This window comes from Calonectris borealis, chromosome 29 (assembly GCF_964195595.1).
Source record: "Calonectris borealis chromosome 29, bCalBor7.hap1.2, whole genome shotgun sequence".
NCBI classification, from domain to species: domain Eukaryota; kingdom Metazoa; phylum Chordata; class Aves; order Procellariiformes; family Procellariidae; genus Calonectris; species Calonectris borealis.
In genome coordinates, this window is record NC_134340.1 from 3,044,479 (window position 1) to 3,072,470 (window position 27,992).

General features: G+C 50.2%; 1 protein-coding gene across 1 annotated transcript; it reads left to right on the forward strand.

The window, feature by feature from the left end:
- The first annotated feature begins 5,187 nt into the window (after positions 1 to 5,187).
- LOC142094075 (uncharacterized) lies at positions 5,188 to 25,101 on the forward strand. The gene is made up of 19 exons (XM_075175912.1): positions 5,188 to 5,192; positions 5,471 to 5,636; positions 6,348 to 6,454; positions 7,481 to 7,708; positions 8,784 to 8,928; positions 9,221 to 9,367; positions 9,551 to 9,781; positions 11,150 to 11,511; positions 13,667 to 13,794; positions 13,999 to 14,168; positions 14,939 to 15,118; positions 15,778 to 15,912; positions 16,254 to 16,307; positions 16,825 to 16,974; positions 18,872 to 21,367; positions 22,081 to 22,236; positions 22,663 to 22,770; positions 22,925 to 22,975; positions 24,872 to 25,101. The coding sequence occupies exons 1-19, from the start codon at positions 5,188 to 5,190 to the stop codon at positions 25,040 to 25,042; spliced, it is 5,190 nt and encodes a 1,729-aa protein (XP_075032013.1). The 3' UTR covers positions 25,043 to 25,101.
- Positions 25,102 to 27,992: the final 2,891 nt, after the last annotated feature.

Consider the following 27,992-nt stretch of genomic DNA (forward strand, 5'->3'; position numbering starts at 1 on the left):
TCATGCTCGGTATTGAAGCTGGGGGGAGTTGGCCGGGGGGCAGCGACGGCTGCTTGGGGACTGGCTGGGTGTCAGTCGGCAGGTGGTAAGCGGTTGCATCACTTGTTTTTTTCCTGGGTTTTGTCCCCCTCTGTCTCCCTCTTGAGACTGTTCTTCTCTCAACCCACAACTTTTCTTACATTTGCTGTTCCGATTCTCTCCCTCATCCCACCGGGGCGGGGGGGAGGGTGAGCGAGCGGCTGTGTGGTGCTTAGTTGCCGACTGGGGCTAAACCACGACAGTAACCCAGAGGTATGAGTGGGAGAAGTGGCCATCTGCTGCTAAGAGCATCTCCCAGGAAGCGGGAGATCAAGTTCCAGTTTGCGCTGTTCCCCAGACGCAGCGGAGTGCCCTAACTAGCCAGCGGAGGACTATTCTTTGAGCAGAGCCCCTTCATTCTCCTGCTGAACTGCTGAAGTAGGTCCACAGTGCAGGCAGACACAACAGTCACAAGGGGAAGGGGGTCCAGTGAGTTATCTGTAGCAACAGAACTTCAGACACGGAGGCTTCCTGGTGAAAACGTCCTTAAGATACAACTTGACGGCTTCAGCAGTATTCTCGGCTCACTTGCCAGAGCTGAGCGTCATGCACTTCACTCACATAAATCCTACGTGCATTTTGCCCTCAACACCTGTGAAGATTCACCTCCTCAGGGAGCCCGGGTGTACCAGACCCATAGAAGTACCCAGAGGAGAAGGCTGGCGACTGCTGCTACTGCCAATACCACTGTCCAAGGATGCAGCAGGGTTCAGGAGCTGGGATGTACATTCTTACGCTGATAAAACAAATGGCCATGGAGCGTTTAGGTCTCTGACTCAGTCCGATATTGGGATCGTGATTGGCACAGAATAGCAACACGAGACTAACGACTGCCGGAAGGCTGTAAGCTCTGGCGCTGCCTCAGGTCCCTGGAGGCGAGGCGAGAGGAGGAGCAGTACCTCCACGGGCCACAGCAATGGCTGTGCGAGATGTTTGACTCTACCAGGGGGTGGAGTGTGACTGTTCACTCAACTCCTGCTCGACTTTGGCCAACCCAGCTCATGCTAAGGCCTGATGTGTGCTGGGAGCAGCGCCGTTAGGTTGAAGCGAGAGCTACTTACCTACCAGGTAGGCAGCACAGGTGGCCAGGAAGAGCTGAGGGGCCATGATGCAGCCATTATCACGTGCAGCTGGCTGTCTCCTGCAGCTATCATCTTTGTCTGGCAGTATTGTCAGAATCTGCTGACTTTTGGGAATGGTATAGACCAGACTTCCAAGCTGGAAGGTGTGAAACAGCAGCTTACCCAAAAAGCCTTTGAAGCAGGTCCAACAGCAGCTGGACCACTGCAGCTTTCGTGCTTCCCAGGGTGATACAGGGGATGCCCGCACCGTCGCAGAGGAGGAAGGATGAGCACTCTCGCTAGAGAACTAATTCTTTTTTTTTTTTTTTTTTTTTGCTTGTAAGTGCATGAATTGAGTATTACGGGTTGTAAGTTATGAAACCTCGTGACTTGAGTGGTGAATTCACGTAATAGACTAGTCTGGGCAAAGGGGACTGAGCCCCGTTTGTCGTGTTTGTTGTATTTCTTCATGAGCTCATGAAAGAAAAGCCTAATTCACAGGGTACGTTGCCCTACAAATTTGAAGTTTTCTCTCCCCGCTTGCAGTCTGTCCCGTTCATGCTGCAAAACAGGGAGAAAAAGATTCACTAATTCCGTCTGTGTATGTTTGGTTTTCGTACTGGATGGGAACCCCTGCTCCAGCGGCAGTCGCGGGCTGAAGTTGGAGCTTTTAGTGGAAAGCCGTAGCTGTTCAGTTGGCTTCCCTGTGCGACGGACCTTTTCTGCTGTCACTGCGGTCCCACCCTTCTTGCCCCCAGAGTCCCCGTACCCCCCCATCCGCCACTCTGGTGTCAGGCACCGGTTCCTCCGCTCCTTCTCTCCCAGACTGTACAGGGAGCGCTTTTTGCCCCCAACGTTCCGGGGCCGTTAACCCGGGCGCGTCCATCGCTTTCTGCTCTGTTCTCCGAGCAGAACTCGCCGGCGCGAACCGCTGCCGGGGACCGTTAACCGCCTCTGCGCAGAACTCGCCGGCGCGAACCGCTGCCGGGCGGCCTCTCCCCCGCGGCAGCACCGCAGCCCGGCGCGGCACCGTCAGCGAGGAGCGAGAAGGGAACCGCTGCCACAGCGCGGCCCCGAGCGAGCCCGGCTCTCCCGCCCCGCGGCCCGGCTGGCTCTCAGGGCGGCGGGCCCGGCTGGCGAGCGGGGCCATGGCGGCGCGGAGCCAGGCCTCCCTGCGGCGCCGGCTGCAGAGCTCGCAGGAGGCGCAGCACCGCCAAGCGGTGCTGGTGCGGAAGCTGCAGGCGAAGGTGAGGAGCGGGGGCGCCCGCCCGGGGGGAGCTGCCCGGGGCCGGGCCGCCGTGGCGGGGCCGGGCTGCCCGGGCCGCCCGCGCCGCGCGGAGAGGGGACCGGGCGGCGGAGATGGCGGGGGGCGAACGCGCGGCCCCAGCGGGGCCCTCCCCGGCGCTGCCGCGGGCGGGACGGCGCCGAGCCCGGAGCTCGGGGGGGGCCCCGGAGCCGCCCTGCTCCGCCCGGCCCGGCCCGGCCCGCCCAGGCGCGCTGGGCGCCGGGCGCTGCCGCTGTCGCCCTGCCGCGCCTCTCGCTGGGTCGTTTCCGTACTCGGAGAAAGAGGCCTGGCGTGCGAACCCTTTCTCCGGCCCCGCTAGCAGGGGGCTGTCCCGCGGCAGGGGTCGAGCCGGCGGGGCCGCTTTTGGGCGGCCCCGGGCGGAGGCGGGCGGCTCTGGCCGGGTTCGCCCGGGCCGCGGGAGCGGCGGCAGCGAGGAGGGTGCCAGAGCCGGGCGGGGGTCGGGGCAGGCCGCGCCCTGCCCGGCCCGGTGCCCGACGGCGGGCGCGGCGCTGCTGTCGGGTCCTCCTGCTTTCTGGCCCGTGCTCGCCTTCTGCAGCTGAACGGAAATCCGCGTTCTGCAGTGGCTGAGCAGGACTGGGGTCGGAACTGGCTTTGCTTGCCGCAGACTGAAAAGCGATTTTGATCCTTTCCCTAACTGCAAGCACCCGCTGGACTTCTAGCCCGCTGGAAATACTGATTTGGGGTACATAGTGGCCATAGGGCAGGCATGGCTGGCTAAGCCCGTCTCATCACTCTGCTCGCCATCGCTGTCTTAGGATGAGCAGGTAGCACTACGTGTAAAAGAAACCCTGTCTCAGTTTCTCTAAAGTTAGATAAAGTGAAGCTTCCCTATGTCGTAACGACTTCTTGTTGACTGTATCAGCAGCACTGTGAAAGGTACTGTGCTTGGGCTGTGAAGACCTGGAGAAAAGCTAATGCGGGAGGAGCCGAGGCTGCCACAAGCTGCATTCGCTCATCTTCATCCTATGTATCCGTCTAGGTACTGCAGTACCGGACCTGGTGTCGAGAGTTGGAGCAGCAACTGGAGGCAGGAGGGGTGAGTGTGCAGGCTGCTATCTAAAGATAGTGTGCGTAGCATTCGTTAGCGCAGACAAAAAGTTCCCCAAAGCAATGACAGAGGAAAAACAAGATTTTGCTACCTGAGGATTGAAGGAAGCACTCTAAGTTTGCCCGTCAGTGTTTCGTCCAGTTGCCATTCTTAGAGCAGCCAGTAGTCCCAGCAATGCCAGTGCAGAAAACCCTATCAAGAAGGATTTTAATTTTGTGAAAGAGTGCAATAGCTGGAGTAACATTTGTCCTCGGTCTGAGGAGAGGGTGTACTGCCTGTGACACTGTACGGCTGTCTCTGAAAAAGAATGGGTTGAAACATAGCATTTGGCGTTCAACGTAGAGAGCTGGCTCTGTGCTTTTCTTTCTGCTTCACGGCCAAAGTAACCCTAGGAAACGAAGGGTAGGAGACTAGTCCCAGGCTTCAAGTCGAAGTGAGCGCTCACGGTCGTGAGCTGAGGATACCTAGCTGGGAGAGTGCAGGAGTGGGAGACTGAGGAGAGCTACTCACACTGAGTAACACCCTTCCCCTCCCTTCCTCCCTGTAGTCATGACACTGTTATGTGGCCTGGAAGAAGCCACGAGCTCCTGCGATACCAAGCAAATGGAAGGGAAAGCGATGGATGCGAACAGTAGTGGAGGGAACACAAGAATTTGACTAAACATTTCCTTTCTTCTTAAGGGATCCCTTCCAGGCAGGTGGGAAGCCACAGAAGACCACAGCCTGAAGAAAGCGCTGCTTCAGTTGGAAGAGGAGCATCAAAGGTAAAAGGAAGAAGCGTTACCTCATCCTTGGTGTTCTGGACGCTCATGGAAGTGAGGGAAAACCTGTCAGTGCTGCCTGGTCTCCCCAAGGGAAGCAGTTGGGCAAGCCGTTTTGAAAGGAGAAAGGTCCACAGTTGTTCTGTGGTGCAGTAATAGCGTTGGGTGCTGAATGGCTCCGTTTGGAGCGGGGGGTTGCCGCGGGTGACCTCCAAAGGTCCCTTTCCAGCCTAAATTACTCTATGATTCAGTAGGTGAGCTACTCAGCAGAGCCCGGTTTTAGGTTGAGAATCAAGCCCTGACGTCCTGAACATTTCATGGCGCAGGAGTTTCCCTGTGTGTTTTTACCTGAATAGCATATCCTGTGCTTGTGTCGGAGTCTTCCCGTAGAGCACTTGGCACCACAGGCGTCTTCTGCCAGATTTCTTTCTCTGCTTTCCTTTTTGCCTCTGCCCACGAGATAAATTGTGTGTGGTGTAAAAGGCATCTGCGTGCTGCGTTTCGTATGTTGCAAGCTAAGGTGGGAGAAGCACAACTCCCGTTTCGATCCAGAAACTGAGTTTTGTGCTTGTTCGCAGGGCAGCAGTTCTTGACATTCTGTTCATGAAATGTTTCCTGGGTGGGATATTAGTCTGTGGCCCCAAAGTCATTAAGCTGCAGTGCTTGACCTTCCAGTTTTCAGCTGAAAGTTTCATATAAAGCTGTTTCCCCTATGTATATGGTGCTGTCTTCGTGGTGTGCAGTTTACTGGATCAACAGGGTGGGGTCTTTGCTACAGGTCTTACACAGCGTATATAGGACAAGGACAGGGAGAGGCTTGACAAGAAGGTGAGGGCAGTGGTGGGTACAACATTGCAAGGGAAAAGGCCATGGAAACTTGGAGAGAGGTGTGGAGGAAGAGGCTATCAGGACAACGATAGAGAAAGGCGATGCATGCGGTGACCAGACAGCATGGAGGGGAGGCAAGACGTTAACTGTGGGCATCATCAAAGTTGAAGAGGAAGGGGGGACCGAAATCGTAGGTGGAAATTGAAGGCTCAGAGCAAGGAGAAGCAAGTGAGTTTGCCATAACAGAGAGATCTTAATCCTAGGAAGCACTTTTACTACCTCTCAGTTTGACAAGAAGGTCAGTGTTGAAGGAGTTGGAAAATCACGGGGATGCTGCTTGTGAATAGCAGTTGTTCGGTGACCTCATTGCTGTTTCTCCCTTTCCAAGGTGTGAGAAGCTGGCAGAAGTGACCACTCTCCTGCAGGAGCACCTAGATAAAGCGAATGAGGTTAATGTAGCCCTCAAAGAAGATGTTGGAAAACTGACGGCGGATTGGACGAGGGCCCGGGAGGAGCTGGAATTGAAGGAGAGAGAATGGCGCAATGAACGTGAGGTAAGGATAGGCTACGGGCATGTCAGACGTGATGCCAGAGTGAAATGAGAATGCATTTTATTTCTGGCACAGAGAACTTGCTGTGTGAAAGTTGTGGCGACGTTGAGGATGTATTGGTGTTGACTAGCGGAAGACGGGGGTGTGAGGTGGAGGAGTGTCAGCAAATTGTGGTGACGGGAGATGCCCGCCTGCTGTGACCATGCTGCTCGGTCTTACAGGCAAATGCTTGCTGTTGCTGGGCACTGTAGGGCAGTCACGCATGAACGCTCGTCTTTTTAATAGTTCCTAAATCTCCACTGTCTACAAGCAGTGGAGAGCGGAGAGGTCTGCGTGTTTTCAGATTCAGAGTGGCCAACAGAAGAACAAGACAGGCCTCCCTTACCAATAGCCTGTTGTAAGCAAATCTGACGCTGGTCTTGGAGGGGCTTGCTTTGGTCTTCCTCCACCTCTGCAAGGCGAGATGATGAATCCTGATCAGTTTGCTCTGCTGGTACCCACTCCTGCAGGAGAAGCGTGGATGTTCCCTTCCTGGAAGTCAGGTGGCAGGTCTACTGAGGATGCTTATGTGGTGCTATTCAGTCCTCGATGCCCCTGTTGGAACTGCTATTAAAGGAGATCTGGTGATGATGGTCGTACTCTCTCCTACCCGAAAGACCTGTACAGTGACAGGGAAGGCTGAGTTGGCATTTCTTTTTGTCTTTGCATGTTTAGCTTTATGACAGCTACTCAAGGGGTGAACATAACCGCCTACTCAGCCTATGGCGTCAGGTGGTAACCTTCCGCCGTCATTTCCTGGAAATGAAGACTGCCACTGACCGGTGAGTAGAAGTTGAGGCTAGATGTCTTGCAGAAAAAATGTAGCTTCCCTTCACACCTGCTTTTTGAGCCTTGATGTTACTTTACTTGCGGCTAAAGATATGATTTCTCCTTCGGTAGTCTGAAGCAATGCCATTAAGCATGCTTGAGGCTATTTTCGGAATCATTTTGTTTGATGCTGGTTTTCAGATAAAACTGAGGGGCTTGGGCTATAAGCAATGCAGAGGCCCCGAACAGATGAACTTGACTGTGTTGATTTTGGGGCATATTAACACAGACACAGGCATATGTGGACACACTGGAAGAGACTCACCAAAGCTATGCATGCAGCATGTAGAGCGGTCCCTTTTATAGAGTGATTAAAATCTGCCTTAAATCTCACTGGCTTTCTTTTCCCACTGCTCCTGATGGAAAGATCATTCATGAATACATAGGGTTTTTCCCCTTCTCATTTCCAGCTTACATTTATTCTGGTCAGTTTGCATCCGCTTATTCCTGTACCAACATTGTTGAGAGAAAGAATAGCTTCTCTACCATCTTACTGCATTTATCCAGTTTATTTTGCTTAGTTTGATTAGTACTCCTTTTTGTGATTGTTTGCTTGTTCTTGCGCGCTCTGAAGTTCCTTTCTCACAGTTGCCTTCTGTGAAACAAAAATAGTGTAGCCGTAATGGTACATTCTTCCGGTGTCAGCGTGCGGTTCCAAACTCTGGGTTACCGTCAGCCATTTACCTTATTGTGCAGAGGATGCCTGACCTACTGGTTAATTCTTGAAGCCTTCTGGCTGTGCCATACATTTCTTCTTATCTCTGAGGAGAAGATCGACTCATTCCTCGACCGTCAAATAGACCCATGGCTCAACTATCCAGATGTGTCCTGATCCCAAAGTGCCAGACGAATGATTCGCCCCCAACGAAGATGTCGTCTTTCCTGCCAGCTTTTACTGTTGCGCAATTACGTGCTTCAGAGGTGAGTCAGCGGATAAAGATGGTGGTGTGAACATTCTCTCTTTCTTTATTCTTCTCCAGAGATTTGTCAGAGCTGAAGGCAGAGCAAATGAGGCTTTCTGGGTCTATACTTGTAAACTGCTCCCACCTAAACTCTGGCATACAGCTCTGGGAGTCCGTCACTCTGGGTAGACCCGTCCTAGAAGATCAGGCACAGCAGCAAGCGGAACAGGAAATAAGCCAGAAGACTTGGGAAGCGATGTGCTTACAAGTCAAGGGGGACCTGGAGAAGAAGGAGCTTCAGGACAGGTAAATGTGTTTTAACCTTTGCCGTTACCAACGTTATCTTTTGTGGCTGCTTCTTGGATTCATAGATGGGCTGTGTTCACGTTTAAAACACGCCCATTCTGTACAGCCTTGTTTCTGTCCCTAGTCAATCTATTGCCTTCAACAGAATGGATAGGAAAAAACGTCTGACTGACAGAAGCTCTTCTGAGTAAGACAAGACTGGAAAAGAGATTGCATATTACAATGGTTTTGCCGCTAACTGATTGTTGGTGAGAAATTGAGACCGGCATAAAGAGAGCTCTGTCTCTCGTACAGCCCTTTTGCTACCCAGGGCTGTGCTAAGGGAGTTGGGAGGAATTTGCACAGGACCATCATAAGCAATGTAGCACCTCTGTACTGACATTTCCTTGCAAGACTGAGCGCAGAAGGCCTTTGGGGCAAGAAGTGCCATTTTGCAACATTACTCATATTACCCTGAATCATCCTGCAATCCTATGATTATTGGATTGGAAATTCATAGACATCTCCCCGAATAGATTGCAAGCTCTTTCATCAATTCACTGCTGAAGGCAAAAGTAATTGTGGGAATAGTAATCTGGACTTTAAAAGTCTGTCTTAGCCAAAGAACAACTTTGGAAAGCCTTATATCCAACGTATGAAAGGGGAGAGAGAGAACTGACAGGCAGGAAGCTGTTAGCTACCTGAAAGGAGGTTGTAGCGAGGTGGATGTCGGTCTCTTCTGCCAAGTAACAAGCGATAGGACGAGAGGAAACGGCCTCAAGTTGCGCCAGGGGAGGTTTAGATTGGACATTAGGAAACATTTCTTCACCGAAAGGGTTCTCAAGCATTGGAACGGGCTGCCCAGGGAAGTGGTTGAGTCGCCGTCCCTGGAGGTATTTAAAAGACGTGTAGACGTGGTGCTTAGGGACATGGTTTAGTGGTGGACGTGGCAGTGTTAGGGTAACGGTTGGACTCGATGATCTTCAAGGTCTTTTCCAACCTAAGTGATTCTGTGATTCTATGATTCTATACTCTTGGTTTTGGAAATGAGGCTGTTCTTACATTAAAAACCTGTTTGTCTTTCCCCTTCTCATAGACTGAAGGACTTAGCTGCACTTGAAGGAGAACATTCATTATTACAGAGTGAGTTGGTAGTCGCAAGAGAGACACCGGAGGATTCGCACCTTCAGAGGGATCTGGTGAAGCAAGAGAAACATGAGCTTACGAGGGCACTGGAAAAGGTACGGTCACCTTATTCCTAGGCAGCACTTGTGGGAGAGGGAGTTGTCATAGCAAGACCACCACAGATGCTGTTCCTGGCAGTAGAAGACAGGGACGATGTTGTTCTCCTTCTTGGAAAATGGTGATCAGACCACACAGGCTCTTTGGTGTAGTTAGTCCCCACTAACTTCGGTGCTTATTGGGAACACCGAAGTGGGAGTATGGCAGAGACACAAAAGGGGATGTGGAGTTGCTGCTTAAAGTCGGGGATTTTCCTGTCTTTGTTTTCACGTTGTTCTTTTGTCTCTTCAGGCAGAGCAGTCGGTGGCAGAGTTGACAGGGGCTCTGGAAAAGCGGAGTGCTGAAGTAGCTGACCTACATGTTGCAACAGCGAAGATGAGCGGTATTAATGAAGCCCTTGCGTTGGATAAGGCGCAACTGCAGAAACTCGTGTTGCAGGTGAGCAGAGTCGCCAAAGATCTTGCCGGGTGTTCGTCTCCAGCTGCTGCTTCTTTTCAGACCTCTTGCCTTCCGACAGTATGACTGTCTGAATATGGAAACGTTCCTTTTTCTGTCCAAGCCAAAGCTTCTCCATAGTAAATCTTACTGTCTTTTATTCCCTCTGTGCTTCTGTGATCGTAGCTGGAGCAAGAGAATGACGTTCTGTCAGGTAAAGTGGGCGAGATGGAGAGAGCAAAGATCTCTGACCAGGAGAAGCTGAACTTGTGTGAAAGAAGAAACGAAGAGCTCTGCGCAGAGAAAGCCCACCTGGAGCAGCTGCTGAAGAAAGCAGAGGAGCAACAGGAAGGGCTGCAGGTAGAGCTGAGGATACTGGCAGAGGAGAAGGCAGAAACCCAAGAGAAACTCAATCAGGCGAGACCAAAAACCTGGGCTTTTGGCTGCTTGGCTCAGTGAAGCCGTATCTGTTGGATGCTGCAGTCAAGGTTTTGTCAAGGAGACACTTGGTAGTGCTGGAGGTCAGAAGGCTTTGTTTACTTCTTTTTGGAAATGCGTTGATACTTGCAGAGGTGTTCTGCAATTCTTTGAGTTGTCCTCTGCTTCTGCACGTTCCTTTAATCCACCTGTCTGCGCTGGCCTCCTTTTTGGCTTTTGATAAGCTGCAGAGAGATGATTTGTCTTGCCCATGAATCTGAGTGAGGCCACTACTCTCACATGTGGCAAAAGGAGCAAACAGCGTAGCTCTCCACCCTTTTTCTGAGGCAAGACAAACGGGGCTGCGTGTTTCAATTTATGCTTTTTCATGTGAAGTCTGCAACTTTCAAAACTCCATTTGTTCGAGCCTAGAGAGCGGGACAAAGCTGCAAGTCGATGTCTGCTGTCTGGTACTGCTAAGAATGGGCATGACATCTTGAAATTGTTGAAACTGTATTTGAAGACATACATGCAGCTTTGAATTGCTAGAGCCTCTGCAGGCTTTGAGGAAGAAGATGAGAAGCAGGTGATCACGCAAGACTGTTTACTCTGGACTGACTGATTTTGGTACAGTGGAAAAAGAGCTTGGGAGAATCATATCACTGGAGGAGACTAGGCAGTTTGCCATCATTCAAGTGTCAGTTTCATAACGTACAATCTGGGGTGTTACGGGATAACTTTGAGAGGAGAATTGTTTGTTTCTGATGGTCTGTTCTCTGTTAGACAGCCTTAGTTTTGGAGTACGTGGTATGTTTGGCAAATAGCCGGCAGAGGTGTTACACTGAAGGAAAAAAAGCTAAAAAATGCCGGTTAACCTTCAAGCTTGAATACCAGCAAGGTATATTAGACAACTTCTTTGTGTAAGACAAGTAAACAGTATTGTTGACATGAACTACTGTACAAATAGAGTCTACCATCTCTTTGGCCGCACCAGACAGGCTTTCATAAATCCCTAAAGGACACTGCTCACCACAGGGGCTGTTGCCCTGCCAAGCATCACCTCCTTGCATCCAACTGCTTTACGCGCTAAAGTAGGTGACACTTTGATCCTTTTTTTTTCCTAGAAGGAGAAACCATGTGTATTTCCACTTTCTTCAGCGAGCAAAGTTGCTTTTGCGCAAACTTTCCTGAAAATTTCCAGCACTGGAATAGATTCTGATAGAATTTTAGTTTGCAGGGTGGCAGTTCCGGAAAGTGCAGTACTTCTGCATGAGAACACGTAGTCTGGGGTATGTACGTTTGTCCTGAAGGAGCTGTCTGGTCCCAGGCTACCCAGCAGGGCCTTACACATCACTTCCAAGTTAACAGTCCCAGTGCCTTTTGGCAGCCCAGTGCGGTACAGAGCAGGTGCTCTTAAACTTTCAGCCCAGAAAGTGCAGGGGCTTTTTCTCCTCCAGGAGATTCAGCAGTGGCACTGGCTGGCTCTGGACAGAACTCCAGAGAAAGGACTCTGACTGTATTTTGTCCCACTTTCAGGTTTACCGCCAGCAAGAGTCAGCTAGCAGTGGTCTGGAGCAGTTGCGCCAGGAGTCCTCTCGCCAAGGGCGTGCACTGGCCAAGGTGTCCGAAGAGAAGGAATTGCTGGTGCGTGAGAAGGCTGCCCTAGAGGTGCGACTGGCAGCCACGGAGCGGAACAGACAAGGCCTTTCGGAGCAGCTGGCAGAGGCCAGGTAAAGGCAGGGAGGAGACCCTAGGCAATTATAAAGGTGGTAATCATTGCACGGGGGTTTATTGCATCCTCTCCGCTTTTCAGATGCTTTCACTGTCCGCCGACAGGAAACGGAATAATCTCGAGCAAAAAAAACCCAACACCATAGCATGATTTGAATGTTATTTTTCTGACAGCGAAAGCTAACAAAGCTCTCCTGAGCCTTGGGCTCACGTTTATGCCCCCTTGCACATTCCTGTGTGAAGTCCAAAGCAAGCCAATATAATTCCTCAGTATCTGGTACCTTGCCTCTGCATTGAGTAATACTTAAACCACGCAGATGTTTACGGAAACCTGAAGCTTCTCTCTGGTTTTGGTTTCTTGTTCTGTGCGTTTGAAGATAGGTCTTTCCTTAGCAAGTAGTTTGACATGGGATCTTCAGAATTCAAGGCTATTACATTCGGACATTGTGAGTAGGACACTGCCATTTAGGGTGAAGCTAGAGGCTCGTGCTGAAAATCTTGAGGGCCTTCTGTCTCTAAGCTAACTCTTGTTACCTATGGTGCAGGACCTAGGGTTGGTTACACAAGCAGCAGGGAAACCTCTTTTGAATTCTCGCCAGTCTTCGGGAGTTCTTGCCCCTCACTGATGTCTGGGTCCTTACTCCTTACCACTGTGCTGTTTAGAGACAGACGTCATGGAGAAGTTACACAGGGAAGGAACAAGATTCTGTCCTTCTGTTGTATCAGGTTTCTAAGATCAAATGCGACAAGTTTGCGTTTCCAAAAAAAAAAAAAACCACCCCCAAAACAACCCAAGGTATCGAGATGTTTGCCCTCCTCTTCGGTGTTTTTTAGAAGACTCCTGAACTTGCAGAGCTGTACAAATGATGTTTGTCATGCTTCTTGACTTTTACGCTTTACCACTCCAGAGTACGTTGTTAGCGAGGCTGATGAACACCCTTTTGACTCAGCCTGTTTCTTGAGAGCTGCTGCTTCTTCTGAGCTCCAGCTTCTCTTATTCGATCCAGCTGAATTATGTTTTGTCAATTATTGGGCTGTAGCAACTATTCTTGCCAGGTGTTGTTCTCAAGAGCCTTTTGTTGTCACAGTTTTGGACTCTATCTTTTCTGTTCTGTTTTAGAGGCTGACTTTGGCTTATCCTTAAAATGGAGCATAGTTACTTTGGACTGCCAGAGATTGGCGTAATCAGAAATATGTGCTTGTTCTCCTTCTTGAAGACACATCCTCCATTGTCCATCAAAGTTGGGGCGCTCAGGCGCCCCTGTACCCTGAAGGATGCTGTCCTGATTGCTTCCCTGTACTAGTGAGGCAGGGCTGTGTATTGTAGGAACCTGGCACACAGGACGCTGCGTTAGATCAGGGAGGTAACTTCAGCTCCTGGTTCCAAAATCCCGTGTGTCATACGCAGCCGTCGGTTGAAGTCTGTGGATGTAACGGTTTGCCTCTGCAGTACTACAACTTCCATTTTAAGGAGCGACGAGTCATTTGGGCTACTGCCTACTTCGTTAGCAATGCTTAAAGAAAAGTAGCAAGTTTTTCTCTTGAACTTCCAACAGTTTAAACTGAAGGATACCCGTCTCTCCTTTCAGGTAGTCCTTGTTCAGGTAAAATCTAGTTCAGATTTCTTCCAAATGCTGCTACGAGCATGAGGTTTTATTGTATCATCTGATGTATTTCTTTAGTCCCTTTTAAATATAGGGAGTCTGGAGAATTACCTACACTAGGAACAGCATTAAAAAGTCACGAGTCAGCCAGGGAAATGCTCCTATTCTGTGCCCCTGCAGACAACTTGGAAGTGCTGATGAGATGAGGGCTGTGAGCAGAGGCTGGGCTTTTGCTTGCTGGCACAGACCTTGTGGGCACGGCTACCCGTGTGTCATAGATCAGAGAACGGCAATTTAAGAGTTGGCTGTTGAGATCAAATTCGGCCGGGCTTTCTGCGTTACGCTAGGTCGTAAGTAAAGCCTGGGCATCCCCTCGGAGGGGCCTGCATTGCTATTTTAAATGGCAGAGGTATGCTTTCTGTATACAAGTTTCCACGCAACCCATTTTCCGTACTCACGGGTAGGGATCTTGAACGACTTCTCACTGCAGTAACTCCCTGTGGGTGTCAGGAGCAAGAAACTCATTTCTCCCCGTATTTGCAACTCGTAGGTCAGTGAAGGAGACCCTGGAATCCAGCCTGTTTGAGGCGCAGCAGCACTTATCTCAGCTGGAGATCGCCAGGAGTCAGCTCGAAATCCAACTTCACGCAGCCACGCAGGCCAAGGAGGTGATACGAGGTGAGAGCCTCGTGTGCTTTGTTTCTGGTGATCCCCCTGCCTAGGGAAGGTGGTATAAAAAGAGCTCTCTGTCCGCAGTGCTTCTGAGGAGTGAAGGAGCTGGAGACAGATCCCTCCTGCACTGAAATTGAAATGGCTTAAGGTCAGTGAAGTCAGAAGCCCTGTTGGTGTAGGCACTGAATCTTGCCGTTTGTGTGTTTGCAGGGGAAGTGAAGTGCCTTCAACGTGAGCTGGAAGCAGAGAGATCTCTAATGAGGCGGGAACGGGAAAACATGGCACAAGAGCTCTTGCAGGCAGAGCGGCAGTACGACAGCACCCTCAGGCTTCGGCAAACTGATCACGAGGTGGAAATAAACAAGCTCCTGCAAGACCTGGTAGGAAACAATGTGCTTTTGAATTCTTCAAGCAAGGTTTGTGGGCTGGCTTTAGAAGAGTAACAGCCTGAGAAAGGTGTGAAGTGGCAGCAATCATCTGTCATAGGCCACACGTGGCTAGGTCGGGCAGCAGAGCCAGTGGCTCGTACTTGAAGGCACGTGAAGACCCACAGGACTATGTTGGGACGGTAACTGCAGCCACAGATTCAGGGACGCGTTCAGCAGAAGGTTGGGCGGTCCCCACCCAAAGCATGGCAGCAAAGGGGTAGGATCTTACCAGGCTCCTGTCTACCATGAAGTAGACTCCTTACATTGCTGCCAGCTGCAGTCACGGGAACTTTGTTCCTTCCTTTCTGTCCTCTCACGGTTGACGGAGGTATTTGGGCTTAAAGCATACGGAACAGGCCCCTTGTTCCTGGTACTTCAGTTCGTGGCCTGTCTTGTGACTAGCGCATCGGGGTGCTGGCCCCTTTCTCACCCTGCAGTCCGTCTGCATCTTTTCGTTGATGAGAACGGAGTTGAGCTTTGAAAATAGAGACTCTGAGAACAGAGAGAAATCCCGAGGAGGGAGGTGCTAGGAGGCAGGCTGCCATCAGAGAGGGGAAGGTAACATCTCCTTTGAAGTTCCTTGACAGGACGTGATTTACGGAGGGCTCGAAGACACTACTGTGCACTGTTGAGGTGGGGGTTTGTGGGAGGGATGACGCTTCACATTTTCTTGAGGAGCTTGGCTGGGACTCCATCCTGACGTCTTTTCCTCCCCTCATCAGGCAAGCGAGCGGGAAGGGCACCGTTCAGAGCTACAGGAGATGCTGGAGCAATGGGAAAAGGAGAAGGCAGAGACAGAAAGGGAGCACGAGGAGACGCTCTTTGATATGAAGCAGAAAGTTGCCACCATGCAAGCTCAGCAAGAAGAGGAACGAACTAGAGTCGAAAATGCCAAGCAAGAGGTAAAGACTGTGAAAGGAGAATTTGTGTGGTTTTTTTACTCTTCTGGGCTCCTTATTGGCAGTGCTTCTCTGGACACTGTCCGTCTGGGTAGAAGTGTCTCTTGGATGCCCCTTTGTAAGCGTGAGAGGTGCTTTAGCAACGACGAGAGCTTTGTGCCATGAGGGAGAGGGCCTCTAAATCGAGAGGCTACCAGAGCGTAGGTTTTAAGAAAGGCAGGGAGCGCGTTGCAGGCCTGAAGAGAACATGAACACCATAACCGTGTCTCACAATGAGTGAGCTCGCAAAGGAAGCCGCCTGCACAGCAAGGAGAGAGCTGGCTGGTTATCGGGCTGCTAACTAGGTGCGAAAGTCGCTATTGAAAGACAAACAGGACACAGCAGAAGACGAGGGATGCCCTCAGCGGCAAGGCGAGACACTTGAGAAATGCCACACGTTTTCCTGATGGATGACTACGAGCTTGTTGAAGATTCAATCACGGGTGGACCCTGTTTGTACTGCCAGTCTCACTTAGGAATCTGTGCCTCCAAGCGGGCAGATAATGACCTAGGAGACCAGCAGCACAGTGCTTTGAGAACGTGTGAGCCCGTCGGTCTTTGAGTCTTACCTCTCAAATTTTGTATGGGAAGTTTAAATCCGTCTTCTCTCTATTTCTGTGCAGGTCCTGCTAGAAAAGGAGCGTGAGAGGGACGCTTTATTAGAGGCGCTACTCCAAACTCAGGGAGAGCTAAGAGAAGCCCGCCAGCAGCTAGAGCAGCTCAGGCAGGAGGTGGAAGAGCAGCGAGAGACTGGGCAGGTAAGCCTGACTGGTAGGGTAGGTTGAAGGAACAGGCCGTTGGCAATGGGACGTAAGCTGAGAGAGAGGCTGAGGGCGCCAGGTGACAGAGTGCAGGGCAGTAACGAGGAAATAAAACATAAGTGCTGCGCCTGAGGAGGCAAGGACTACAGCAGGCACTGAAAGCACGGAGCCTGGTAAGCTCCAGAGATCAGCAACGGGAAGGAAGGGTTACAAGGGAAGCCGAGCTGGGTAGAAAAGCAGAAAGAAGTGGCTGAATGAATGTGCTTTTGAGACAGAAAGAGGAAAAAGCTGGGCCCGATGGCAGCTCCCAGTAGCTTGCTCTCCCTTTGTGTTTACAGAACGTCAGAGAAAAGCTGCAAGGAGAGCTGCAGGAAACTCGCAGTAAGATCAAGGCAGTGGAGGAGCGGCACCAAACCATCAAAGAGGAAATGAATATCCTTCTTCAGCAGAGGGATGCTCTACAAAAACAGGTGACTGAAACAGCAGTAGCTACTGCAGTCACCAGACAGGTGGTCTCTCCCCTTCTTGCCTTTCCATCGCAGAGCAGCAGGCTGATGGGGTAATGCCTCTGACTGCCATCATGCTGTGGTCTCCATCTCAGCTGGTCTGAAGGAGACTTACCGGCCAGCTGAATCTCAGCTCCTCCCTGGACAGATGGGCTAGTCCTTTTGCCTGTTTGCCAGTAATCATCAGAATGGATTTCTGCTGGTCCTGTTTTTTTAAGGTGGTTTTTCAGATGAACGTGGTGACCCACCTAGATTTTTAAACAAGTCGGCTGTATCCGTTTGAATCTGGTACTCTCATGATAGGGTGAAATTCAAAGTTGTCCTTTCCCTTTCCTCACAGTACATGATATGGCTGACAGTGACAAGCTGTAGTCTCTGACTGCTTTGTTGTGTTTTACTTGAGGTGGAAGAGTTGACATCCCAGCTAGCAGCCTCCGAAGAGTGCCTAAAGAAGGAGGCTATGACTCTGCATCAAGAGGTGGCGTCTCTGGAAAGGAAACTCGAGAGCACTGAGAAGCAAAGAAAGGAGGTCCTGGTGAGGCTGTCAGATGCCGTAAAGGGCCATTTCTTACACATTTTTTGGCCTTCTGTTAATCCTTCTAAGGAGCAACTTTTTCCAGTGGAGAGCTGATTTTGGGCGGTCTTGTACAGGTTCAGTCCAAATCTGAGAAGATACAGAGTACGCAAATGCTGACCAAGTTTCCCTCATTTTCCCCTTCCTTCCACTCAGCATTCCTTGTTTCCCAGACTTTTGCCATGTAGCTGAATTAGCAGGGTCATCACCTTGGGTAAGAGAAGACAGGCCAGAAAGGAGGGATAGTTAAGATGACCTGTATCACAAACTATGTGGAGAGACCACTCAGCACCACAGGAGCAGAAGAGTGTTATTTATAGCAGTGGTTGTTTTTTGGTTTAACTTTTCCAATTGCATTCTTCTGATTGAGCAGGAAAAGATGCCGTAGTCATATAAAACTCAGTTCCGATTCAGGGTGTTTATTTTCCTCAATTCTGAAAATTGTGGCGGAAAAGGACCTGGGGGTATTGGTCGACAGCCGGCTGAACATGAGCCGGCAGTGTGCCCAGGTGGCCAAGGCGGCCAACGGCATCCTGGCCTGTATCAGAAACAGCGTGGCCAGCAGGAGCAGGGAATTGGTCGTGGCCCTGTGCTCGGCACTGGTGAGGCCGCACCTCGAATCCTGTGTTCGGTTTTGGGCCCCTCACTACAAGACAGACACGGAGGTGCTGGAGCACGTCCAGAGAAGGGCAATGAAGCTGGGGAAGGGTCTGGAGAACAAGTCTGATGGGGAGCGAACTGGGGTTGTTTAGTCTGGAGAAAAGGAGGCTTGCTACAACTCCCTGAAAGGAGGTTGTAGCGAGGTGGGTGTCGGTCTCTTCTCCCAAGTAACAAGCGATAGGACGAGAGGAAACGGCCTCAAGTTGCACCAGGGGAGGTTTAGATTGGATATTAGGAAACATTTCTTCACCGAAAGGGTTCTCAAGCATTGGAACGGGCTGCCCAGGGAAGTGGTTGAGTCGCCGTCCCTGGAGGGATTTAAAAGACGTGTAGACGTGGTGCTTAGGGACATGGTTTAGTGGTGGACGTGGCAGTGTTAGGGTAACGGTTGGACTCGATGATCTTCAAGGTCTTTTCCCACCTAAACGAGTCTACGATTCCATGATTTCTGCCCTCGAAGCTTTAGTCAAAGTAATTTTCAAACTTATCTCTATTTACATTGCATGGTTTGGGCAATTATTTGTGTCCACTTCCATATTTAGATTTCTAAATATCTGGATCTGGAAAAAGGGGTGAGAAGACAAAGTTTGCCAGTCACAGAAAGCTGTTCCACATTGCCCATCTGAGAGCAGACAGTGGGGAAAAAATAGAGCCATGTGAGAAACAAAAGTGCTGATCCAGATAAATATGTATGGCTGCGAGGGGAAAACTCGTCCTGATTTCAAACACAGAATGACAGACTGCGATCTGACCATTACTCCTTCAAGAGGGGACAGTGGGGTTCTAGAAGATGGTACCATGAAAACTCTACACAGAAGAGGTCCAAAAAAAAAAGACCCCCCAAAATCGGGAAATCAAATGTTGGGGTTGTTCTCTCTTCCCTTTCTTCCCTAATGGAGAGAACATCATCAAGCCACTGCCTAAATCGTGCCTAGTCTGGACTGTAAATCCTGGCTGCAGTTCTGGCGGCTCCTCCCCAAAAGAACACACTAGAGCTAGAAGAGGTTCAGAGAAGGGCAAAGAGGAAGATGGGACTGGCTGAGTAAGCTGGGAAAGACGCAACCTAAAGGGTGGCACAGGAAGGGTCTACAACATCCCGAGAGGCAGGGAGAGAGGGGGCAGCCCTTGACTGCCACTGAAGCCGGAGTTCAAATCTGGTACGACAAGCAAACCTATATGGATGGAATTATTGAATCTTTTTCTCACTGTTTTGCAGCATGAACGGGACAGACTGCAAGCAGTTAAAGAAAAACTGGTATGGGAGGTAAAACTTCTTCAGGAATCAGTCACAGCCTCTGAAACCCGAGCAAATACAGCCACAGATGTGACTCACTGCCTTGAACAAGAACTTCAAACGATGTTGTCCATCTTAAAAATGAAAAACGAGGAAGTGGAAATGCAGTGGGAGAAAATCCAGATGCTCCAGAAAGAGGCAGCACAGGGAAAAGCTTTGCAGGAGACTCTCACTCATATGACTGCCATCCTGTCAGAGAGGGAGGGAGAAATGAAGTTGTACCAGGAGCAGGTGAGAATGCTGGAAAAGCAGAAAGAAATGCATAAAACTACTCTCGCTCACGTTATTAAGGACATAACAGAGAAAAACGAGAAGATGGAAGCCCAGCAAGAACAGATACGGGACCTGGAGAAGCAGCAAGAAAAACAAAGGCTTGCTGTAAGCAAAATGAGCAGAGACCTGCAAGAGAGAGACCGGGAGATCAGATCCCAGCAAGAACAGATACGGGACCTGGAGAAGCAGCGAGAAATGCAGAGGGCTGCTGTGAGCAAGGTGAGCAAAGAGCTGGAGGAGAGAGACCAGGAGATCAAATCGCAGGAGGGGAAAAGAATGATTCTAGAACAACACGGTGCATCACAAGCGAGAAATCTGCAGGTGGATCTTGATCATATGAAAGGCAACTTGAAGGAGAAAAACTTAGAGCTTGTGCCTCTGACTCAGCAGATCCAAGAACTGGAAATGGAGAGAGCGCAGGTGCAATCTCTGCACGCGAGCCTTGAACTCCTGAGGGCAGTTCTTAAGGACAGAGAGAGCGAGTGTGATTCTCCAAGGGATCCGTTAAGACTCTGGCAGCAGTACAAGGAACAGCAAGAGGGGTACCTGCAAGAGCTTCATGGTAAAGTAGAGAAGATGACACTTTCTTTATCTGAAAAAGATCAAGAGCTTGAGTCACAACAAAAGCAAATCCAGGAAGCTGAAGAAGTCATGGAAATGCAGTTAAGGGCTGTCCGTGACCAGCTGGAGCAGACCTTAGAAACCTTAAAAGAGAAGGACAGACTCGTAGACATCCAAAAGCAACAAACAAGGAGCTATGAGGAGAAAACAGGAGAACAGATGAATGTCGTACGCAGAGACTTGGAATACACTGCGGCAATACTGAAAGAGAAGAATTTTGTGATTGAATCTCAGAAGGAGCTGATTGAGACCTTCCAAAACCAAGAACAAGACTCTGAACAGCAGAAGGAAATTCTGCAGCGTCTTCAAGTGGCACTAGAGGAAAAAGAGCAAGAAATTTTATCCCTTAGAAAGCGATGTGAGGCATGCGAGGAGAAGGAGGAAAAGCATGAAGCTGAGCAAACAAATCCTCAAGCAACCAAACTGACTCTGAAAGAAAGAGAAGAAAAGATAGGGCTTCTGGAGGAGGCTATCTCTAAGCTTCAACAGCAAAAGGAGGAGGCAGCGATGCAGACTAAAGCTATACTGCAAAAACTAGAATACGCTGAATCTTCCCTAGAAGCTAGAGATCGAGAGATAGCGTCTTTGCAAGAGCATGTCCAGGACCTTCGAGAGCAGAAGGAGTTAGAAGGCAAGCAGGATCTAGACAAAATGAGCCAAATATGGAAGGAGAACCGTTTGGAGTTCCTCAAGCAGACAGAGCAAATGAACGCGTTGCGGCTTCGTGGCGAAAGCACGAAAGCAGCACTAGCAGCATGCCAGAAGACGGTGACTCTGCTTGAGGAAGTGGTGAGGAAGAGAGACGAAGACAACGAAACTCTCATGCAAAAAGTCCAGCGCCAAGAAGAAGAACTGAAGACCTTGCAGAATCTCCAGTTTAGGCAAACGGAGGAGAACGAAGAGGTTAGACATCCCAGAGAGCAAGAGAAGCTCCTGGAAGAAGCCTTGCGTGAGAGGGAACGAGAGACCAAGGCTCAAGGTGAGCAAAAAGAAGAGGAAGTGAGAGCTCTTCGGGAAGATCTCCAGCACGTTCAGCTGACTCTGACAAAGAAGGATGAGGAGATCAAGTACCAGAGAGAGAGAGTCGGGTATTTAGAGGAGACTCTGACAGGGAGAGAACAAGAGCTTAGGAGGCTGAGTAAACTCCTGAAACAATTAACATCAGCTTTGCGATGGAAAGATGACGAGGAGACCCTAAAGAAACAGATCCAGAAACTCCAAAAATGGGAGGAAGAGGAAGCAGAGAAGAGGAGAGTTCTCCAGGAGAGAGACCGTTCCTTGCAAAGGCAGAAGGAGCTAACCCAACAACTGGAAGATGAGCGGAAAGCAAAGGGGGAAGAATTGGAGTGTGTGGTTGCTGTTTTGAAGCAGACTGAAAGCAGAGAAGTCAAATGGAAAGAGAAAGCACAAGCACTGACTCTTGCCCTTACCAAGAGTGAAATGGCCAATGGGACTTTGAGGGAAGAAGTAGCCGTCCTGCAGAGCATGGTTTCAGAGAGGGACACGGACCGGTTTCATCATCAGGTAGGCGGTGTGCTTGATCATCAGTCCACTAAAATGTCTATAAAGGATTCTAATGACTGTATATTCCCATAAATACGTGACCTGCTTGGCCAAAGAAACTATGATTGCAGCCAGCAGGCTTGCCTGTCTGTGTAGCTCCGGCCAGAGACCATTCACCGGCTAGAATGTTTTCTGTCAAGCCCAGAGCTACTGAAAGAACTACGGAGCTTGTTGTTAATTTTAACTCAAGCCCAAAAGTTGGGGATGGGTAATTGGTTCTCTCCTATCCAGGCAAGCTTAGCCAACATGTCGTGGTTAGGATTTGGCATGGAAAGGAAAGGGCACAGCTGACCAAACTAATGTACCAAACTCTGCAGAATTTTGTAACGATGGCTGAACGGCAGCTACACTGATGGTGCTTTCAGCGATTTAGATTTCTGAGGTACAGGTTTTCCAGTGTATTAAAAATAACGGAATTCGTACCATTGCCTGATCAGGCTTCATTGTGCCGCAGTCCAAAAAGCATGAAGGCAAATTTGTGTGCATTTCTCCAAGGTGACCTGGAGGAGGGCCCTGGGAAGAGAGTGTGTTGCTTTGGCCTGTGGACCAGGAGGAGAAGAAGGGACTTAGCACTGTCCGTTCCTGAGTCCGGTCACTCTCCCCGACTGGTTGATTCTGGCCCTTCTAACCTTTATGCGGCACCAGCTCACGTCATCTCCTCTCTGAATACCCAGCAGGCTGTTGCAGAGGGGGAGCAGCTATCATGGCTCTCGGAGAAGAGAATCCTGTCGCAGCGGCTGGAATGTCTGCAGCGAGCAGTTGCAAGGCAGGAACTTGAGAAGACTGAGCTGAAGCAACTCAACGCTGAGCTCAGGAGGACTCTTGAGCAGGTGAAACAGGCTTTCACTGCCTCTGCAAAGCCTCACGGTCCTCTGGAACACAACACGTTTCCACAGAGAGCACTTTGGAGTCCTCTGCTTGTTTCCTTCCCTCTCCCGCTTTTCCCTGTGGACACACACTTTCGTATTTTCTCTCTCTTCTGGCAGCCCATTGCCTTCACAAGTGCACATTCACTCCGGTGCCACCCTTCTTGCCCCCGTGTCCCCACAGACACACATTTGACACTCTTGTGTCAGGAGCTGTTTCCTCTTGCTCTTTCTCTTCCACGGTCTACTTCGAGTGTTTCTTGCCCCCGACGTTCTCTGGTGCCCTCAACAGTCTCTGAACAGAAATCTCCTTGCCATGATGTCCAGAGGTCCTTTTGCTCCTTGGTCGGCGGCAGGTTTCTGTGACCCTTTCTCCTGTCCAACGTGCAGGTGGAACGTGAACGGAGGAGTCTGAAGAGATGTTGTAGGGGTCCGTCGCTGGCAGATGCAGGCGGATTTTCTCTCTCTGACCAGCACAAGATGCCTGCTTCTAGACAGGTGAGAACAGAACCTTACTCGGTGGGAGGAGGGTCTGGCCATAGAGAGGAACAATGGCAGCAGCCCCCCAGCGTAGACCTAATAGAAGTCGGATACAGACCGTGGCCCTGGCCAAACTGGAGACGAAAAAGAAACCCTTGTGTTTTCTTCACAGGAGGAGTCTCACGCGCGCTGCAGTCGTCGATTAGCTGAGTTGCAGAACCAGGTGAGGAGTAGGAAAGCTCTCATCAAAAGCTGCTGTGGCTGTGCTGACGGGCACAACTTTGCACGATGCTAGAGCCCGAGTTTTGTTTGGCTGTCAGGAAGCGAGTACACCAGGCAGTGGAAATACCCCGTCAGACACATCTGTTGGCCATGGCCAAACAGCATCATTCACCTCGGTCTAGTCTCCGACTTGCCTAAAGGTCAGGCATGGTGGGAGAGGGATTGGAGGAAATTCAGAAAACTGGAACTCGCCGGAAAGTAGAGAATATTCTAGGGATGTTCCCCTTGAGTCTTACTCGTCTTGTTGACCCTTCCTATTCTCCCTTGGCTCAATTAACAGTGGAGCTTGCATCATATTAGAGCTCCAGGGATGTGAGGCAGCGCCAGAGCTTACAGCCTTCCGGCAGTCGTTAGTCTCGTGTTGCTATTCTGTGCTAATCGCGATCCCAATATCGGACTGAGTCAGAGACCTAAACGCTCCATGGCCATTTGTTTTATCAGCGTAAGAATGTACATCCCAGCTCCTGAACCCTGCTGCATCCTTGGACAGTGGTATTGGCAGTAGCAGCAGTCGCCAGCCTTCTCCTCTGGGTACTTCTATGGGTCTGGTACACCCGGGCTCCCTGAGGAGGTGAATCTTCACAGGTGTTGAGGGCAAAATGCACGTAGGATTTATGTGAGTGAAGTGCATGACGCTCAGCTCTGGCAAGTGAGCCGAGAATACTGCTGAAGCCGTCAAGTTGTATCTTAAGGACGTTTTCACCAGGAAGCCTCCGTGTCTGAAGTCCCTCTGACGTCTTACTTGCCGTGTGCACTACGGGCTTCTAATTCAGCACCGCGCATTCCCCTTCTGGAGCTGGCTGCCTGCGTTTCGCACCTAGTCTGCTCTAGATGCTTAGCAGATCAGGGTCCCGCTTTCCATCAGGTTTGGCTTTACGTGGACAGACCTCGGTATTGTGATTCAAACGTAGCAGGTTCCATAAGCCATAAAACTCCTTGAGGAATTGCTTCCGTTATTTGAGTTCACTTGCCGAGAAGGAATATTTTCATATTGCTGGCTTGAGGTTGGGGATCGCATTCCCGTGTGCACCACAGCCCTTGGCAAAGCACGCGTCACTCTGAAAAGAGAGGAAGACCTCTCACCTGAGCTGTTTTCCCCAAAAGGGCAGAGCACCGAGCGCTGCTCCCAGTGCTGGCATCTCCTCCGCTCCAAAGCAGGCAGAGGGCAACATGCCAGAGCCCCTGTGGCTGCTCTGCACTGCAGACCTCACTGGAGGTGAGAGCAGCTGGGTCCCTCCACCAAGAAGCCCCGCAGGCACAACCCCGTGTTGCCAGGAAAGAGGAGAGTTTGAGGCTTTGCAAGGCCTCAGCAGTCCTTTAGGGCTCATTTGCCCCCTGGGCTTAGTTCATCGCATTATGCTCTGCTCAGTGGTGAAATGCTCTGACGTTAGGAGAAATGAGAGTTTGCTCCCTCGTCATGCGCTAGCTGACAAGTCTTTCACCTAGGTCATAGCAGGATGGTTCTTCACTACCTTGTGTAGCCAGTAGTGCTCCTGCTGAGGAAAAAGCATGTGGAACTAAGGTGTCAGTAGCCCAAATCTCTCTTTTGATAAAAAGAGTGGGGTTACGAAATCCTGTAGGAACCTCTGTCTTCAATATACGGGCGATGTCTCGGTGTTGTACGTGCGAACGGTACGCCAGAAAGAAGCCTGGATTGTTGGTAATCTAAGTTCAGTCGGGGTGACTCTGGGAACCTGTTCCTTCCCGTTCCCCAGGGACAAAGCGTCTGCAAGGGCTGGAGTTCGAGGGTGCGTCTTCCCCGGCAGCCGGTACCGTGGAGCTACGGATGGTCCTCACAGCGCGGGCGTGTCTGAGCTCAGCCTTTTGCCTCTTTCAGGTGTCCCTTGTGCGGACGCAGCTGGCCCAAGACTGCTGTGCAAAGACCAGGCAGGAGCTGTCGGACCTTCACCATGAGCTGTCTTGCTCCTTAGCAGCTGTGGTCCGGGAGCCCAAGGCTGCTGTTCCCGAAGCAGAGACTGGGAAGCTGGGTCAGCCTCTGAACCTGTAGAGGAACGGCTGCAGCATCGCGTGTCGCCTTCATACGGCGTGGCGACCTGGTTCAGGAACGGCACGGCGACCCCCCTCCCCGGGGCGCTCGGGCCATCGACTCGCAGACACCAATGTGGTGGACGGCAAATGGCGTTTATTGGTAGATAACACGGTGTTATATACCTTGGGTCTACGACGTCATTTCCGCCTGCTTACTTCACACCTAAATGCTACTGGCTATTAGGGGAGGGGGTCCTATCTTTCCGTACAGCGCGATATCTTCCGGCCGCCTGATCCTAACTACCCACGTTTCCCCCCTCCCTATGCATAATGAAACTAGCTAAATGTAAAAATCTTAAAAAGATATATATCATAATCTTGGGTAAAAAACGTTGAAATATATACTATAAACTTGAATAGAAAATATAAGGCACGCTAATACAAGGCATAACTAGGGTGTAACAGGGAATAACAGGGCAATTAGAGGTAGAACTAGAGGTAGGTAAAAAATTCTAAGCAAGAATATTCTTAGAGCAATTGCCGGCGTTCTATCATCATGATGTTAACTTGTTCTAGCCGGCTCTTGGCAAACGACACGAGCTTATTCAATATACAGGGTCCGAAGATCAATGCTATTATGATTGTTACTACTGGCCCTACCAGGGTAGATATCAGGGTGGCAAGCCACGGTGAATGGTTAAACCATGATGCGAACCAATTTTGCTGCGCCTCTCGTTCCCTTTTTCGTTTTTCCAGTCCTTCTCGCAATTTGGCCGTGGTGTCTCTCACTATTCCAGTGTGGTCGGCATATACACAGCATTCTTCTCTCAGCGCAGCGCATACTCCTCCTTGTTGTAAGAACACTAGGTCTAACCCTCTCCGATTTTGTAGCACTACTTCAGATAGTGATCTAATTGAGCTTTCTAACGCACTTATTGATTGTTCGATTCTAGCTAAGTCCTCATCTACTGCCATTCTCAAGGCACTGAATTCTTTATTTTGTTGCACTAAGGATGCTACTCCTGTACCCACTCCCGTGCCTGCTATGATCATTAGAGTGGCTACTGTTAGTGCTGTAAAGAGTTCCCGTTTTGACAGATGGTGTGCTGGGGTAATCTGCGAGTCATAGACAAAGTCTTCGGAATGGTAAAAGATTTTAGGGATTATAGCTACCTGGATACAATATTCCGAGGATTCATCAAATTTGTCCAAGGACAAACAGGGTGTAACTCCCATAATAGAACAAACCCACTTGGTATTGTCGGCCGGTATTAACCACTTTGCAGGAGTTTTATCCTGTGTCTCATTAACACATAGTTGTTTTTTGTGGTTTGGGACTTTACCCACGCACACGCCGCTTCCTACTACTTCTGCTAATGTAATCCCTTGTTTTTCTATGTCCCATGTGCACTGGGCTGGATTTGAACCATTTACTCGCATGGGCTTGTTATTTACTCCTACAGCCTCGTAAAAGGGTGGCCGTATTCCGTAACACAACCAACAATGCTCCGTAAGATTGGGGTTAGTTTTGTTCAGCAGCTGATAGCTAGCTTGCATCATTTTCCAGAGAGAATGTCGGTCAGAAATTACGGCGGTCTGTGCAGTAAGTCTGGTGGTGTGTACAATATGTTCGGTACTACTTACAGTACTATGTGGCAATGGTGCAGGTATTGTCGGGTCAGGTATTTTTGGGTGAGGAACCGGGTTAGGCTTAATTACTCGGTTGGGGCCTGCTGGCAGTGGATCTTTCGGAACAATCTCCTTTTTTATGAGGACCCTGATTCTAGATACCTTACTCCCCACATTTTCCCAAGAAGCCAAGCGTCTTCTCGGGGGTTGGTAACATTTAGAAAGAGGAATGAGCAATCTCCCTTTTTTTGTGATGTCGCTCGTCCTGGCCCTTGTGATGGGGCACGCCCCCATTTTGCACGTCCTGACGCTGCTCGCGGTGGAGAACACTTATGCGGACCCCACTGGACTTTTAGGTATTTATCCTTACCGTCACCCGGTATCCAAGTAGGGGCTATGGTCTCACATCCCCAATGACCGCAAAAATATTGATCAGGGTAGTTACAATAACTTTTCCCAGGATTAGAGCTGGGGCACATATAAAATCCTGAGTATTCCCAGCATGGGTTTATTGGGACAAGCTGACACAGAATGGTAGTGAAGCTCGGTGCACTTGATGTAATCTGAGTAGCGATAACGTGCTGATCTTCAACTCGAATGAGGGACCATTTAAATGGACGATGAGGATGGTGTTCTGATGCTGCTTGTCCTATAGTGATGAGCCCTACAATGAAGATTATACATTGTGGGTGTAAACATTGTAGCCTCTGCTTATGGGGGTTGTGTCGCCGTTGTCCGGATTCTGCTGGTGCGGAACTCTCAGGTGTGGGCAGGACGTTTGCTGATTTGTCGTCTTCTCCTGCTACCGGAGCATTCGGATTACGAGGGCGTCCGATAATCCGGTTCTGTGGAGAAAAACTCACAATTTTTATTAGTTTTATTCTGGAGGTCTGGTTTGATGGACTTAAGCGGACACCACTTAACTGTTCCATCTCTTTTGACCGCGGCATACCCTCGCCCTGTAAGGACTAGCCTCCACCCTTGTTCCCATTCTCCTAGCTCATTTCTGACTATGACCAACGGGCCTTCTTCTAGCGCCCGAGTGGCCCAATGTTTTTGGGTGGGGCTATTTTTCTCTTCCCCCCTAGGAAATTGATTTAGTGCTAAAAGAGCAGTTGCTAACAGGCGTGCTTGGTCTCCCGGGGGAATGGCGCTGGTGAAACCTTCTGTTTTTGCCAGCACCTCTAATTTAGACTTTAGAGTGTGATTCGCTCGTTCGACTATGGCCTGTCCTGTGCTATTATACGGAATGCCGTGTGTCAGGGTAATACCCCATTTCAAAGCAAATGCCTGAACTGATTTGGAGACAAAATTCGGACCGTTGTCTGTTTTGATCTGAT

What these genes read in the sequence shown, in the direction of transcription:
- LOC142094075 (XM_075175912.1), top strand. An exon ending in AATGGCGCAATGAACGTGAG is followed by an intron (nt 5,637 to 6,347) that starts GTAAGGATAGGC and finishes TTGCATGTTTAG; the next exon opens with CTTTATGACAGCTACTCAAG. An exon ending in ATGAAGACTGCCACTGACCG is followed by an intron (nt 6,455 to 7,480) that starts GTGAGTAGAAGT and finishes ATTCTTCTCCAG; the next exon opens with AGATTTGTCAGAGCTGAAGG.